At 33.3% G+C, this 15,848-nt stretch overlaps 8 protein-coding genes across 8 annotated transcripts; 5 read left to right on the plus strand and 3 right to left on the minus strand.

Moving 5' to 3' along the window:
• Window positions 1-5: 5 nt before the first annotated feature.
• DFA_06457 (uncharacterized protein) lies at window positions 6-425 on the plus strand (the record flags this gene model as incomplete). The annotated part of the gene is made up of 1 exon (XM_004362101.1): window positions 6-425. One exon carries the CDS (start codon window positions 6-8, stop codon window positions 423-425), a length of 420 nt encoding a protein of 139 aa, XP_004362158.1.
• A 209-nt stretch (window positions 426-634) lies between these two features.
• Window positions 635-3,294, plus strand: DFA_06458 (uncharacterized protein; the record flags this gene model as incomplete). Its single annotated transcript, XM_004362102.1, has 2 exons — window positions 635-3,217; window positions 3,274-3,294. 2 exons carry the CDS (start codon window positions 635-637, stop codon window positions 3,292-3,294), a joined length of 2,604 nt encoding a protein of 867 aa, XP_004362159.1.
• A 260-nt stretch (window positions 3,295-3,554) lies between these two features.
• pyd3 (beta-alanine synthase) lies at window positions 3,555-5,030 on the plus strand (the record flags this gene model as incomplete). Its single annotated transcript, XM_004362103.1, has 4 exons — window positions 3,555-3,769; window positions 3,864-4,091; window positions 4,195-4,249; window positions 4,317-5,030. 4 exons carry the CDS (start codon window positions 3,555-3,557, stop codon window positions 5,028-5,030), a joined length of 1,212 nt encoding a protein of 403 aa, XP_004362160.1.
• A 235-nt stretch (window positions 5,031-5,265) lies between these two features.
• Window positions 5,266-7,907, plus strand: DFA_06460 (uncharacterized protein; the record flags this gene model as incomplete). Its single annotated transcript, XM_004362104.1, has 7 exons — window positions 5,266-5,382; window positions 5,724-5,779; window positions 5,984-6,055; window positions 6,312-6,521; window positions 6,618-7,124; window positions 7,211-7,388; window positions 7,464-7,907. The coding sequence occupies 7 exons, from the start codon at window positions 5,266-5,268 to the stop codon at window positions 7,905-7,907; spliced, it is 1,584 nt and encodes a 527-aa protein (XP_004362161.1).
• A 178-nt stretch (window positions 7,908-8,085) lies between these two features.
• Window positions 8,086-8,391, minus strand: DFA_06461 (uncharacterized protein; the record flags this gene model as incomplete). Its single annotated transcript, XM_004362105.1, has 2 exons — window positions 8,086-8,288; window positions 8,379-8,391. 2 exons carry the CDS (start codon window positions 8,389-8,391, stop codon window positions 8,086-8,088), a joined length of 216 nt encoding a protein of 71 aa, XP_004362162.1.
• Window positions 8,392-9,994: 1,603 nt separating this feature from the next.
• DFA_06462 (uncharacterized protein) lies at window positions 9,995-10,296 on the minus strand (the record flags this gene model as incomplete). Its single annotated transcript, XM_004362106.1, has 2 exons — window positions 9,995-10,197; window positions 10,284-10,296. The coding sequence occupies 2 exons, from the start codon at window positions 10,294-10,296 to the stop codon at window positions 9,995-9,997; spliced, it is 216 nt and encodes a 71-aa protein (XP_004362163.1).
• Window positions 10,297-11,667: 1,371 nt separating this feature from the next.
• enoA (phosphopyruvate hydratase) lies at window positions 11,668-13,194 on the minus strand (the record flags this gene model as incomplete). Its single annotated transcript, XM_004362107.1, has 4 exons — window positions 11,668-11,683; window positions 11,755-12,146; window positions 12,221-12,417; window positions 12,489-13,194. 4 exons carry the CDS (start codon window positions 13,192-13,194, stop codon window positions 11,668-11,670), a joined length of 1,311 nt encoding a protein of 436 aa, XP_004362164.1.
• A 293-nt stretch (window positions 13,195-13,487) lies between these two features.
• On the plus strand, window positions 13,488-15,815 carry DFA_06464 (uncharacterized protein; the record flags this gene model as incomplete). Its single annotated transcript, XM_004362108.1, has 5 exons — window positions 13,488-13,683; window positions 13,913-14,325; window positions 14,394-14,480; window positions 14,560-14,643; window positions 14,730-15,815. The coding sequence occupies 5 exons, from the start codon at window positions 13,488-13,490 to the stop codon at window positions 15,813-15,815; spliced, it is 1,866 nt and encodes a 621-aa protein (XP_004362165.1).
• Window positions 15,816-15,848: the final 33 nt, after the last annotated feature.

A 15,848-nucleotide genomic window follows, 5' to 3' on the forward strand; every position in this document is an offset into this window, starting at 1 on the left:
TCAAAATGTCAATGAAATCGATTTTGATCAATCTCAACTCAACCAAAGATATAACTTTATTGAACCAATTTCCAAATATCAAAGAGTTACATATAGATAATTCAGATTCTTTTCCAAACCGTGTTGTTCCTCCAACAAGAATCAAAAAACTGATTGGATGTCTTTCAGAAAAGATTTCCTTTTTCCTAAAGATCAATCAATCAATTGAAACTTTTAAATCTCTGCTCCTGGATGACCATACAGACCCCAATTCAATGGTTTGTGATTTAACTGATGCAAACCATATTAGAAATCTAATCCTTCAAACTAGTTTAAATACTTCCAATAATTTATTATCTTATCCAAATTATAAACTTGAATCTAGTGTCTCTAAATTTTCTTACCAAGAATTTACTACATTATATCTAAAAAGAATAAAACAATAAAAAGAAGAGAGAGAGAGAGATTCAAGATAAAAATATTTCTAATAATAAATTTAATTATTTTTGAAAAAAGGTCTAGAAAACAAACAAAACTCACCTCTTTTTTATTTTTTATTTTGGTATCTCTATTTACTTACTAGTAACAAACATCCTTCTCTCTCTTATTTACAATTTATATTTATAAAATATATATCTATATATATATAACAAAAATGAATAACTTTGAAAACACATTCAATCAAGTAGATGACCAATCAAGTAAAAGGACACTTCCTTGGTTATTAATCACAAAAATCATTAGATATGCATATGATTTTAGTAGTATATGTACATGTGTCAACACAAACCGGTTAAGAGGTGTATATAATGAACATAATCGATTCGTTTGGGATACACGATCTAAACTAGAGAATTTAGAAAAAATAAGGGATGATGGCACTTGCTTGAGAGTAACAGCTCACCTTCAAATGGAACAGAGATTCAAAGAAGAACAATTAAATAGAGATGACATGTGTCCAATTCACCAATACATCATTGACATTAAGAAAAGACCTTCATTTAATTTCGTTGGTGATTTTCCTTCAAACAAGTATCTCGGGTTGGTTGATGACAGCAACATAAGGAAACTATCTTTAGCGCTCGTCTCCAAGAGTCTATTCAACTTTGTGTCTACTCGTCTCTTTACCAAAATCAAGATAATGCCCACCATTGAATCGCAGACACATATCCAAAACCCATTTTGTGTCATCAAGAGAGCCACCCATCTTTCTCTATTACCACTAAATAGATACGGTGGAGGAGCTTCAATCTTGGATTATCAAGATATTCAAAGGTTTATCAAAGATGTCCCTAGTCTATGTTGTGATGTGGAAGAACTCATCTTTAAAGGTCAAACCTTTTTAGACTCTGAAACTCTCCTAATCATCACTGCCAATCTTCCCAACATCACATGCATCCATCACCACCGAAAGACCGACGGAACAACCATCAATGAATTATTCACCAACTTTACCAAAGTTACATCTTGGGATCTTTCAAATGTATCCATTAACAACTCTAAGAGTCTTGATCAACTACCACTGTTGATTAAATCAGACTCCCCGATTAGAAAGATAATTTTACCAAACTATTATGATTGGAATTTACTGGATCCAGCGGTCAAACAAAACCTAGAGGTTTTATCATTTCAAGAAAAAAAATCATATCATCTATTACTTGACCTGCAGGATGATCATTCCTCATTTCCAAGTCTTAGACATATAATACTTGATGGTTATTATTTAAAGGAATGGATAGATTTAAAATTACCAACCACAGTTGTAAAGGTTACACTTTTATCATGTCGAAAAAAGAAATCACTTTTATTCTTTAAAGAAAACCCACAAATCAAAACAATTAGATTTCTAAATATTTTTTACCAATTGGATACATTTTGTAATCATTCTTTACAATTGGATGATATAAGTTGTCTCCCATTCAATGAAATCCAATCAAGTGTAGAGAATATTATCATTCATTCACCAACCTCTATTTTGGAGAGTGATGTAAGACAATTTCAAAAAAATGGTTATCAATTTATTGGATCAACAGCTGCAAGAAATTCAAATTTTAAATTACAATTTAAAAGAATGGAGGATTCTGAATACGAATCTTTAAATCAACTTATTCAACCACCATGTACATTTCAAGTTAAAAACAAGAAATTTTATAAAGACTATTGTGGTAGTAGTAGTCAAAATATACTCCCAAATTTCATTCTATTCAAGATTATTGGAATGGTTTGGAATTTAAGAGGTAGTTGTACATGTTGTCATAATCAGAGTATCAAAGATAGAATTAAAAATGATGGTATTAAATTATTGGACAATCAAGAATTTATGAAAGAATTGGAAAATATTAAATCAAATTGTGCGGTTCATTTTTCAACCAAAACTGCCTATCATCCAGGTGGATTCAATTCAATACACATCAATCGATCAAGATTTCAACTGTCTCTTTTATCAAAAGCTACATTTGGATTTATTCAATCAAATTATTTCAACACCTTTATTCCCCCTTTAGAGTCAGCCTCAATGTCTGTTCATTTGGAAAACAATTATTGTTTGTTGAACCATTTCACCTCACTGGAATTGTTTCATGACCGTCCTTATGAATCATCTTTGGATTACTTTCTAGGTAAATCTCTTACGATTACTGAGATATCATTCAATGTAATAGATATTCTTGATAAATACAGTGATACCTACAACTTTTATCAGAAAACGGCCAAATCTTTTATCCCACTGGATATTCGATATTTGGAGAACCGTGGAGCTTATCATATAATCGACCACCAACTATCAGAACAATTAAAAGGAAAACCAATAGAGAAACTATATATCCATGAAGATCAACGTAAAAGTGTTTATGAATCATTATCAGATGATACCAAGATGTCAATGAAATCAATATTGATCAATCTAAACGAAGATCAAGATCTTGTACTTTTAAACCTCTTTCCAAATGTAACACAGTTGCATATTGACAAATCAGATATAATCCAAAATATCATTCTCCCATCTAAAAGAATTAAGAAAGTGATTGGATACGCTTACCAAAAGATTACTAGTTTTCTAAAGATCAATCAATCAATCGTAACTTTTAAAACACTCTTTAAAAGTTTTAATGAGATTGGGTATCTAGAATCTCTAGTAAAAGATAATGATTTAGTAGATGCAATACATATTAGAAATCTAGTCTTTCAAATTAGTTCAACACCTTCTAAAAATCTATTATCTAATCCCTACTTTCAGCTTGTATCTAGTATCTCCAAGTTTTCAAACATTGAATTGACAACTTTATATCTAAATAGAATAAAACAATAAACTCTTAAACTATTATTCAAATAAATAATACAAATTAAAGTAAAACTATTATTTGTTCAATTCAAGAAGAACCAGGACAAAAGATCCTCTTCATAAAAATTTAATTTAATTAATTATTTTAAAAAGATCAAACTAACTTGCTACAATCCCACCCTCGACGCGTCATTCAATTTCATTTCACGTAGATATTTATTATTATTTATTTATTTGTTGTATTTTATTCATTATTCATTTCATTCACATTCACATTCACATTATTATATAATATATGCAAGAGAGTAGTAGAATGGAAGGTACAGTTAAACCAAAGCAAATTGAAAGTGTAGAATCAATCCTTGAAAAGTATATCCCAGAGGATGAGTTAAAGGAAGTAAAGAGAATCTTGTTTGGTCAAAACAGAGGTACATCTGTATCAGTTCAACCAGTCAATCAAGAAGCTACCGATATTGCTAATGCAAATAACTTTCAAGTACTCTTTTCAAAGTATGATCATATACAATCATGATTGCTGTAATATAAACGATACTAACTTAATTGTTCTCTTCATCTATATCTATCTCTATCTTTATCTATTTAGAATATTAGCTGAAAAGGAACAATTGAGACAACCAAGAATTGTTCGTATTGGTATCATTCAAAATAGTATTGGTGCACCAACCAACGCACCCATTCACGATCAATACATGGCTATTCAAAACAAGATTGAAAAGATGATCGATGCTGCTGGTGCTATGGGTGTCAACGTACTCTGTCTTCAAGAGACTTGGCACATGCCATTTGCTTTCTGTACCAGAGAAAGATATCCGTATGTATCAATCAATCATCTCAATGCGAGAGAGAAAGTAATCTACTATAATCTAATCAAATACTAACTCTTTCTTTCTTTCTTTCTCTTTCTCATCTATAAGATGGGTTGAATTTGCTCAACCGGTAACTGGTGAGGCTACCCAATTCATTCAAAGAGTAAGTATCAATATAATATAATATTAATATTAATATTATAATCACTAACATATATGTTTTATTTTAGATGGCACGTAAATATAATATGGTGATTGTATCACCAATGCTTGAAAGAGATGAAGTTCACGGCTCGACCATTCACAACACTGCCGTGGTCGTTGGCAACAATGGTAATATTATCGGAAAGAGTAGAAAGAACCATATCCCCAGAACCGGTGATTTCAACGAATCGACCTATTACATGGAGAGTACACTTGGACACCCAGTATTCGAGACTGTGTTTGGCAAGATTGGTATTAACATTTGCTACGGTCGTCACCATAACCTCAACTGGTTGGCCTATGGTCTCAACGGCTCAGAGATTGTTTTTAACCCATCGGCCACTGTAACAGGTCTCTCTGAACCAATGTGGGGTGTCGAAGCTAGAAACGCTGCCATGACCAACAACTACTTTGTCGGCTCGATCAACCGTGTCGGCACTGAACACTTCCCCAACGAATTCACCTCTGGTGACGGCAAGCCTGCCCACAAGGACTTTGGCCACTTTTACGGTAGCTCTTACTTTAGCTCGCCCGACAATTGTCGTTCACCAGGTCTCAGCAGAGTCCAGGACGGCTTAAACATTGCAGAGGTCGACCTCAACCTCTGTCAACAGGTAAAGGACAAATGGAACTTCCAAATGACCGCCCGTTATGAAATGTACGCCAAGTTCTTGACTGATTACATCGATCCAAACTATCAACCACAAATCGTTCGTGATCCATCCATTAAAAAGAATTAATTAATGCTCCAAGAATAATAAATAAATTAAATAATTAACTATAATTAACATCCATCTCTGACAATGATCTAGATGAGATTGTTACCCATCTCTTTGAGTATGGTATCGAGGGTGCAAACAGTCAGAACCAAACAGTCGCTCAGTTAAAGGGACAAGTCCGAACCCTTATTCTACAAATGGAGGTCTAGATCTACACAACACTGGTCAATTTTATTTGTTTGGTGCTTGGCAAACAATGGTCCTATGTATGAACCAGTTCCATACCAACCCAGCCATGTCATGGATACGTCACAATGCCCACCAACATGGTGTTGATGCTTGCCATGTCTACGTGATTAACAGAGCAGACACTGTTAGTCCATTGATGGGCGATACGTTTTCGAGTCCTTTTAATATCTAATGCAACAAGGTCCTTTTCTCATATGAATAAATAAATACCTATTTTTTAAATTCCAAACTAACTCTAAAAAAGATTAAATAAATTAATAATTATTAATAATATTGTTCCAAAGTAGTAGCATTGCTTATTGATAGTATAGTTACTTTTAGATACTATTAATCAGGTGGTTGATGTTTGGCTGGTTGCTTGACACGCAACCTCGGAATGGATGGAATTGCTCTTCTTGTTTCGACACCTTGGCTTTTTGACAATCTCGCCAAGATGCAGACACCAGAAGAATAATTCCATCATAGAAGAATATTAATATCAACACTAGTACTGGCTATACACCCAATCAAGTCGTAATGGGGTATGAACCCATTATGCCATGGAATGCATTTGAGCATGCCATTCAGCGACTACCGTCGTAATATAGAAACCTACCGTCAAATGGCTAAATCAAACATGTTGGAAGCACAGATTAGAAACCAAATACAACATGATAAAGGAAAATGGGCCAAATCATGCGATCTTGTAAAAGTCAAACGTGCGGTTTTAGATACACATAAAACAGAGCAAAGGAAAATGACAAAAATTGCGACCAAAGTACGCTGGTGGTCCTTGATTGTGCTCTTCCACTCGAGATGTATTAAATGATTCTGCCCTGATCATTCCATTTCTTCTTTTATGTATACTTTTGAGTTTGTTTGCAAGTAATCATCCCTCCCTCAGCCCATAAAAACGGCAATGTCGCTGAAATTACACAATTTTTTTTTTTTTTTTTATTTAAATCGAACTTCAAAGTTTCAAATTTGGCGCCTCAAACACATTTAAAAAGTAAGCTCAACTCTTTTTAAGTCTTATTGATAATTAATTATCTATATATATATAATTAATTATAGAATGGAAGAATCAACATCTACTACTAGTACTACCTCTACTACCTCTACTAGTACAACTAATCAAAGTTCACCAGAACGTAAAGAGATTGATGCAAAGGACCAAGAGATTATAGACAATGCTATGGGTAAAGTCAAGGCTGCAAAGGCATTGTTGGATGATCAAGACTATCTTTCTGCTTGTGAACTTTTAGGTAGCAGTTTATCTGCATTGTCAGTATTTACACATACTACTATAGTAGTAGTAAACACGCTCAAGACAACAAGTGACTAATCACAGTAATTTATCATTTTACTATATATTTATAGGTCCCCAATCTATGGAGAATTAGCAATTGAATTGGCACCAATTTACATTAAATATGGTAGAGCATTGTTGTTTTCATACAAGGTAAATGAATCTGATGTATTGGGTTCGAAATTGGATAACAACAAAGAAGGTGCACAAGAGGGTGAACCTGATGAAGCAGGTGAAGATGAATTAGACAAGAAAGAAGCTGCTAGTAGCAGTGATGGTGAGGATACTAGTACTAGTACAAGTAATGCAACCACTTCAACCACTACAACTACTGGAGAGAAAAAGGAAGAAGGTGACAAGGCAGAGACACTAGAGGTGGCATGGGACGTATTAGAGTTGGCTCGTGTCATTTATGAAAAAAATGGAACCAAGGAATTGGAATTATCAGATGTACACATGCTTCTCGGAGATCTCAATGTCGAATTGGAAAATCATCAAGATGCTCTCGAAGAATACAATATTGCTCTTCAATTAAGAAAGAAACAAAATAAGAAAAATGATAGAGAAGTTGCTGAAGTGTAAGTTAAATAATAATAATAATAATAATAAGTTTATAATTTATTATTTATTTATTTATTAATAATAATTATTAATTTCATTTTAGATATTATTATATTGGTATGGTTTATCAAATTAAAAATGATGCAAAGTTTGCAGAAGATAGTTATAAAAAGGCAATTGAAATATTGACAGGTGCATTGGGTGATTTACAATCAGATCCTACCTCTACATCTGATGATATTCAAGATTTAAAGAATGTCATTGCTGATCTTCAAATGAGAGTATGTTAAATACATTTATAAATTATTTAAAGGATATAGGATTTTAATTCTTTTTTTTTTTTTTATTCTTTTTAGTTGGATGAAGTTATACCATTAGATACATCAATGGAGAATATTCCAGCATTTTTAAAAGAGGAATTAATTAAACATTTGATTTCAACATCTGCTCCACCTGCAAACTCATCCTCCTCTACAGCTACTGTAGAAGCTCCAGCAGTACCTGAAAATAATGCACCAGTTAAAAGATTTGGAAATTTAGGAAAGGCTGCTAAAAGAGCTGCTGAACAAAAACAACAACAACAACAACAAGAGCAATCAACCAATTCAACTAGTTCAACAACTTTAGATACTTCAACTACACAACAAGAAAAACCAAAAAGAAGATTACAAGATTTAATGGGAGGAGAAGCACCACCCATTTCATTTTCTACTTCATCATCGAAACCATCCACTACTACTACAACAAAACCAGTTGAAGAAATTATAAAACAAGAAGAAAAAAAGAAAAAGGTTGAATAAACAACAACAACAACAACAACAACAACAACTATAGATAAAAGAAGAAGAAAAAGGATATATATATAATTTTGGTTTGGGTATAGAGAAATCTAACCTAGAATATTTTATTATCTTGTTACAAATTTGTATGTATACAAGTTAAAATACAGTGATTGGTAGTACATTTGACTATATATGTTTAGGCATCAACGACAGCGTTGGCTTGGGTTGTTGCTTGGACAGAGGTATTTGGTACATTTATGGTGCTACTGTGATTGGCAGAGATAGTAGTAGACAAGGCAATCTTGTTGAAACCTTGACCGGTCATTGAACCTTGACCAGCATTGAAAAAGTTGTTGGATGAGGATGATGACTTTTGGAATCCGATTTTAGAGATGGCAGCTAAGAGGAAGAAAAAAAAAGAAAAAAAAAGTAATTTGTTTGTTAGTTGGTTTGGTCAATCTTGTATGTTCAAAGCAAATAGATGCTTACAGAGGATAGACATTTTAGATTATTTGTTTGTTGTTGGGTATTATTAGTTTAGTAATTAACTTTTTAATTGTTGATTTAACTGATGATGATTAGAATGATGATTCAAGTTCTCTTTAAATAGTTTTTTTTTGTCTCTGGATTCACGTCATCATCTCTGCCATGAAACTTTTTTGGTATCCCATCCATGCATCCATGTATCAATCCCACCTACACCACGCTAGATTTCGAAAAACAAAGCAAATGTAAACTATTGATTTGAGGTTCAATGAATTTTTTTCTTCTAGGTCAAAGTGTCACTGACTGACCGAGGTCAATCTACCACCCAAGGTAACTAATTTGGCTTGTCACAACTCACCTATACTGCATATTAATTCGCCAAGTGATGATGAGATTTAATAAAACTTGAATTCAATCGAAACCAGAATTCATTAACATTTCATACAAAATGAATCAATAAATGTGGTAAGGATGAAAAGTAGCAGAAATAATCGGATGATAGCACAGCCGATACTTCATGTATACGTGGTGTGGTACAAGTGGTGGTTGATGAGGGATAACATCCAACTATTCTACTCCTCCCCCTCACGTTCATAGGATAGGGTAGTGACTGTCAAACGAATAATTACCCAACTTGGCATTTACGTAAATGTTGTGTACAACCTTTGTCTAAAAATGGATTGATTTTATCCCTTTGATCCACTCATTATCACCCAAATCCCTCACTCATACACATAAATACTTTGTTGAGACAATAATTATATTCATCCAAATTAATCTATACATAGCATCATGTTTATACATTATAATTAATCTACCCCTTATCGTCGTCGTTTATCTAATATCTTGTATGATTCTTCAAAAATGGAATCAATCATTTCAACCCTCACCAACCAACTGGGAAATAACAGTAAACCGTACCCTATTGCCACCTCTCTCATCACATTTTGAATGTCGATATCCAATTTATTTTTAACCCTGTCTATTCACTACTCTATGAATCTCCTATCCTTTTGATAAATGTAGATTCAAACAATTATTATTGGATATATCAAATAATCATCATTCGTTTTTTTAGCACAAGAGTGTTGGGGTGAGGTTAAATAAATAAATATTTTTTTTTTAATTATTTGTAGTATACTTTTTTTCAAAAATGATTTCCAAAACAGTGTCTTTTCGAAAATTTAAAAATATTAATTAATAAATCTATTTGTATATGTTTTTTAATCAACTATGAATAAAATTTGAGGGGTTAAAATTATAATCAACAACTGTCAAATATACACTGTTTTTGGTTTGAAGATCGTGATTCTGATTTTAAATCTCATTGATGACTTGATTTAGAATTTAAAAAAATAAAATTATAATCATTGATTCCCTATTTAGCCGTTGATGATGAACCTCTCCCCCTCACCTTTTAATTTCGATTGGTCAATGGAAATATAAAAAAACAATTTTGGAAAAGAAAGAAAAGATACAAGACTATTTTTGGATTTGAATTGATTTGAATTGAAACAATGATGTTTACATTGTTTATTAAATTAAATAATATGGAACGATATCATTTTAAAATGTTAGTTGTGATCGTTGGTGGTGGTAGTACAATGATCATATAGAGCTTAGAGTCTGACCAAAAGGTTTGTGGCAGCATCAACGTTGGCTTGGACATTGGTGTTGGTGTCAACGGTGGCATTAGCCTTGGTGGTACTGGTAACAGTGGTTCCACTAACAAAGTTCATTCCTTGCATTGAAGATGAACCCATTGACTTGAAACTTGAAGTGCTCTTTGAGACAGATGAGGTACCGAAAGATGAGATGATTGCTATTAAAAAATGAAAGAAAAATAAACATATTAAAATTAGGATTTCATTTGATTGATTATTAAAGGTTTCATTATAATGAACATACAGAGGATAGACATTTTAGTAGTAGTTTTTTTGGTTGGTTGGATTAAATTAATTAAATTTAGATAATTGATTGATTTGATGAATTGAAATGAACCAAATTGATGGATATTTATAGTTTTCCAAACTTCCCAAGTTTTGATAATTCTAGACGACAACGACGATATATGGGTGGATGGATGGGACGGACAGTGTACACCTGCTACCATGATTCCAACCACAACCACCCGAGTTTGTAGTATTGACATAAATTCTAACAAATCAAAGATAGATACCCCAAAAATATAATTACGTATTCATTAAATTAAAATATTATTAATTCATAAGATATAAATTGAAAATCAAGGAATTCAATTCAATTGATTCACCACCTCTGCATTTTGGTTTCCAAGAGTAGTAGCGATTGAATTCATTGATAAATACGATAAACAGATTTTGGTTGGTTAGGGTTAGAATGAAATAGATAAGATGTCATAAATAACTTCATCGAATCCTTTTTCCCCCATTATACATGCATGTCATCCAATAACCCTAGTCTACCCATTTATGCTTTCTCTCTTTCTGTCTATCTTTGGTCATCTCAACAATGGATAAATTAAAAAATTAATCAAATTTGGGAAAAAAGGGATCATCGACCACTAAACTAAACTAAAATGCCCGGAATGAACTGTTTACAATCATCTAAAGATAGATTGAATGAATAAATATTAATTATTAGCTGTATGATTTTATGATATCATTTTTAATAAACCAATCTTTTTTTCCTTTTGACGTCAATTTTTGTGTGTGAGTAGAAAACAACAAATACTTTTGTTTTACCCCTTTACTTCAACGTTTCAACACACACAATAATTTCAAACTACATTTTTTGATCTAATCTACATCATCCATTATCCAACCCATTATTATAAAATATTCAATCATCTTTGATTCATAGATATCTATCTACCTAATCAAAGATTTGAAATTGGGCACACATTGATGAATACAAACATTTAGTAAATGGTGGCGCACATTGTTCCCATTACCATTCATTACATGTTTTTTAATATTAATTGTCAGAGTTGCAATGAATGAATAATCGATCATTAATCAATCGTTGATTATCTTCTTACTTTTTGCCCATTAAAAAAGAGATTGGATTAGTAATATGAATGATTGAATTGATTGAATATGATTCAGTAAATTATTAATAGTATTAATATTCATATTATCCTCTCGAGTACCGTACCAACCAGACCATGATTAAATTTATATTTCAAATCATAATAATTTAATTTAATTTGCCATCTTGCATCTTCATCTTTATCTTGATTATTATTATTTTTTATACAAATATATTTGAAACTAATTTATTCCTTTTTTTTTTCAAATTTAAATAATTATTTTTAAGCAGATGGGTTTCTATAGAAATAAATAAAATATTAATAATTGATTCATCTAAATTATTTTCTTTTTCTCTCATTCTTATTTACCTGAACTTTTCACCAACAAAAACGGCATCCTTGCCCAACTCTTCTTCAATTCTCAAGAGTTGATTGTATTTGGCTAATCTCTCTGAACGACATGGAGCACCAGTCTTGATTTGACCGGTTTGCAAACCAACAACGAGGTCAGCAATAAAGGTGTCTTCGGTTTCACCGGATCTGTGTGAGACCATGACACCCCAACCAGCAGATTGGGCCAACAAACAGGCTTGGATCGATTCAGTGACGGTACCGATTTGGTTGAGCTTGAGAAGGAGGGCATTGCAAGCCTTCTTGTCAATACCTTCTTGAACCTTCTTTGGGTTGGTTACCAACAAATCATCACCAACAATTTGGACATGAGTTGATGATGTCAACTTGGTGTATGATTCCCAATCATCCTAAACGCAAAACAAAAAAAAATTAATTAATTAAATTAAAAAAAGAAATATATTTGTTTGTTTGTGTGACATACTTGATCAAATGGATCTTCAATTGATACGATTGGATATTCAGCAACAAAGTCCTTGTACAATTGACCGAGAGCTTCACCAGAGATGACTTGTGAACCGTCATTGTTCTTGGTCTTAAAGTCGAGATCGTAACCCTTATCAGTCTTGAATTCAGAGGCAGCACAATCCATACCAATCTTTACCTTTCCAGTGTGACCAGCTAAACAATCAAACAAACAAAATATATGTTAGCATTCTGGCTCTATTGATTAATATTTGTTATATATATACCCTTTTCAATGGCAAGTTTAAGGAGTTCAAGACCTTCCTTGTTACTGAGGATTGGTGGAGCAAAACCACCTTCATCACCGACGTTGACGGCATCTTGACCATAACGACCTTGGATGACACCCTTGAGACTGTGGTAGACTTCAGCACCCAAACGGACAGCTTCAGAGAAGCTCGAGGCACCAACAGGGAGGATCATAAACTCTTGCATGGCAAGACGGTTACCAGCATGCGAACCACCATTGATGACGTTGAAGGCTGGAACGGGCATGACGACCTTCTTTGGGTCCTTGCCAGCAAGAGTGGCGATGTAACGGTAGAGTGGGACACCCTTGGCGGCAGCACCAGCACGAGCGATAGCCATAGAGACACCGAGGATGGCGTTGGCACCGAGATTACCCTTGTTTTCAGTGCCGTCGAGCTTGTTCATGAGATCGTCGAGTTCCTTTTGTTGGGTGACGTCCTTGCCGATGAGTGCTGGTGCAAGAATCGACTTGACGTTGTTGATGGCCTTGAGAACACCCTTTCCACCATACACCTTGCTGTCCTTGTCTCTGAGTTCGACAGCTTCGTAGGCACCGGTTGATGCACCTGATGGCACGGCAGCTCTGAACAACTGACCATTGTCTGTCACTACATCTACTTCAACGGTTGGGTTGCCTCTAGAGTCGAGGATTTGACGTGCATGAACTGATTTAATAGTACTCATTATATAATAATAATAATAATATAATTAATAAAAAATATCTATGTAATTATCTAAAAAGATGAAAAGAAAACTATGAGAGATGATAATCATGAGGCACTAGTTACTGAACGGTGAACTTCTCACCAACATGCGAAAAAAATTTAATTTAATTTTTGTTTTTTTTTTTTTGATCATCCCACCCCTTTGTCCCAAACCACACCACATTTTAATTTAATTTATTTTCAATTTTTTTACGACTTTGAAGTAGTACTAGTTTGCAAAGATAGAGATAGGAGTAGTCGTATTATTATATAATGCAAAATAATACGACTACAGATAAACATGTACAAATAATAGAAGTAGAAACCCTAACATTTCTAACAATATTTAAAAATCAATATATTAGAAATATTATATTCAATCAAATAGATCAATTACCAAAGAGCATTGGTGGTAGTTGCAACTTTGTCAAAGGAAAGGAGTTGATTGCACTTGAAGCACCACTATCATGTTTGATTGCCAAATATGCTATGCCATGGGACTTTATTAGACACTATCTACCACCCAAGATGGACGGTGACCATTATCTGAGGACGTATGCAATCAACCAATACTGTCAACATCGAAATGCAACACTGCACACACTCAAACATCTCATAGAATGGTCACCGGAATACCAAAACAAAGATCCAGAGGTATTGAGGATAGTTTGTGATAATGGTCATTTATATATCCTTAGGTATCCTCTTTCCAAATGTACCATGTTCAAACTTTATGGGTGACAAGGCAATTAGAGATGGAAATATAGAAATGGTAGATTATTTGGTCAACCATCGTATTGCCAATATAGTTGAACATATTGGTCTAAGATTTCATTTTATTTCTCGAAACGATGCAGCTATGGTCAAATTGTTTCTTGATTATTTCCACAACAACAAATCTAAATATAAAATAGATACACTGGCATATATATTACCATCGATAGCAGGGTATTTTGAAATGTTCAAATCTCTCTATCAACAACTATCATTGCCACAGGCCGACTATTATCTTCAATTAGCAGTGAAAACTGCTCTAGAAGGTGGATTCCTAGACACTATCGAATTCCTCCACTCGAATAATCAACAATTCCCTGATAATCCTCTTGCTCACGTATGTATTATTTAATTAGTAATTGTAACTATTATTAACCATTATTATTATTATTTATTATTATTTAGGCAGCAGAAAAAGGACATTTAAAAATTGTACAATTCCTAACCACTCAACGACCAACTGAAAATAGTACAACCTATTCAATGGACAATGTATGTTAATAATTTAAATTATTATTTAAAGTATCTAATCTAATATAATATCTCTGATTATTTATTTATTTATTTTTAGGCAGCTAAAAACGGACATTTTGAAGTTGTTCAATATCTTGATCAGAACAGAACTGAGGGATGTACAACCAATGCAATGGATGAGGTAAATTGATCAATCTTTAACAATCATTATTCATGAATAGAATACTAACATTTATTTATTTAATTAATTTATTTATTTATTTTTAGGCAGCTAAAAACGGACATTTTGAAATTGTTATGTATCTTGATCAACATAGAAGTGAGGGATGCACAACCAATGCAATGGATAATGCATCATTGAATGGTCATCTTTCTATAGTAGAGTACCTAGATCAACACCGATCAGAAGGATGTACACAAAAAGCATTAAATAATGCATCGGAGAACGGACACCTTCCTATTGTCAAATACCTTTGTCAACATAGATCTGAAGGAGATATTCGAAGTGCGAGAAACATTTCTAAAACAAAGGTTGATGCAAGTCTCTTTCATTACCTTTGTCAAGAGATTCAAAAACGAGAAGGTACAACTATTGCAGACTTTGCTAATAGTTATCAAGAGTTTATGAATAACTTGGTTTTTTCTGGACAAGTAGATGGTCTCAAATATTGTTATGCCAACACACCATTTAGATGCAAAGTAAAGGATTTACAAGATGCTTTGCAATACAACTATCGGGAGGCTGCACAATTTATTTTGGACCGTGGAATAGAGTTGAATGAAAATGACCGAGTCAATTTAATTGGTTATGCAGCTTTGGGAGGTTACTTGGATCTAGTCAAGCTTTATCACAGTGGTTGCAATGATCGAAACAGTTGTACAAAGACTGGTATCGATTATGCAGCACAGAGAGGTCATTTATCGATTGTTGAATACCTCCATTTCAACTGCCGACATGGAGGTGGGTGCACAACAGAGGCAATGAATCGAGCTGCACAGTATGGTAAATTATCGGTTGTACAATTTCTCGATACCCATCGCACTGAAGGGTGCACGCCGAGTGCCATGAACTTTGCAAGTGAAAGTGGCCAACTAGCAGTTGTCAAATACCTTCATCGAGTTGGAAAGAAATGTACTGTCGATGCAATGACCAAAGCACAAGTATATCGAAAATTTGAAGTCATATCATTCCTCCACTACAATCGAACCGAAGGTTGTGTCAAAAGAGTAAAACAATCAGACTGTGTTGAAATTATGCAATTCCTCGTTCATCATAAAAGAGTTGTCAATTATCCAGAAGATTTATTATTTTATGATTGGGAAATTGAACAAAAAAGAAGAAATCAATACTAGGTAGAAATAATAATAAATTGGAAATTAGACAAA

The sequence above is a fragment of the Cavenderia fasciculata genome (genome assembly GCF_000203815.1).
Source record: "Cavenderia fasciculata unplaced genomic scaffold Scf_Dfasci-G-p-12c09.r1-3, whole genome shotgun sequence".
Classification (NCBI taxonomy): domain Eukaryota; phylum Evosea; class Eumycetozoa; order Acytosteliales; family Cavenderiaceae; genus Cavenderia; species Cavenderia fasciculata.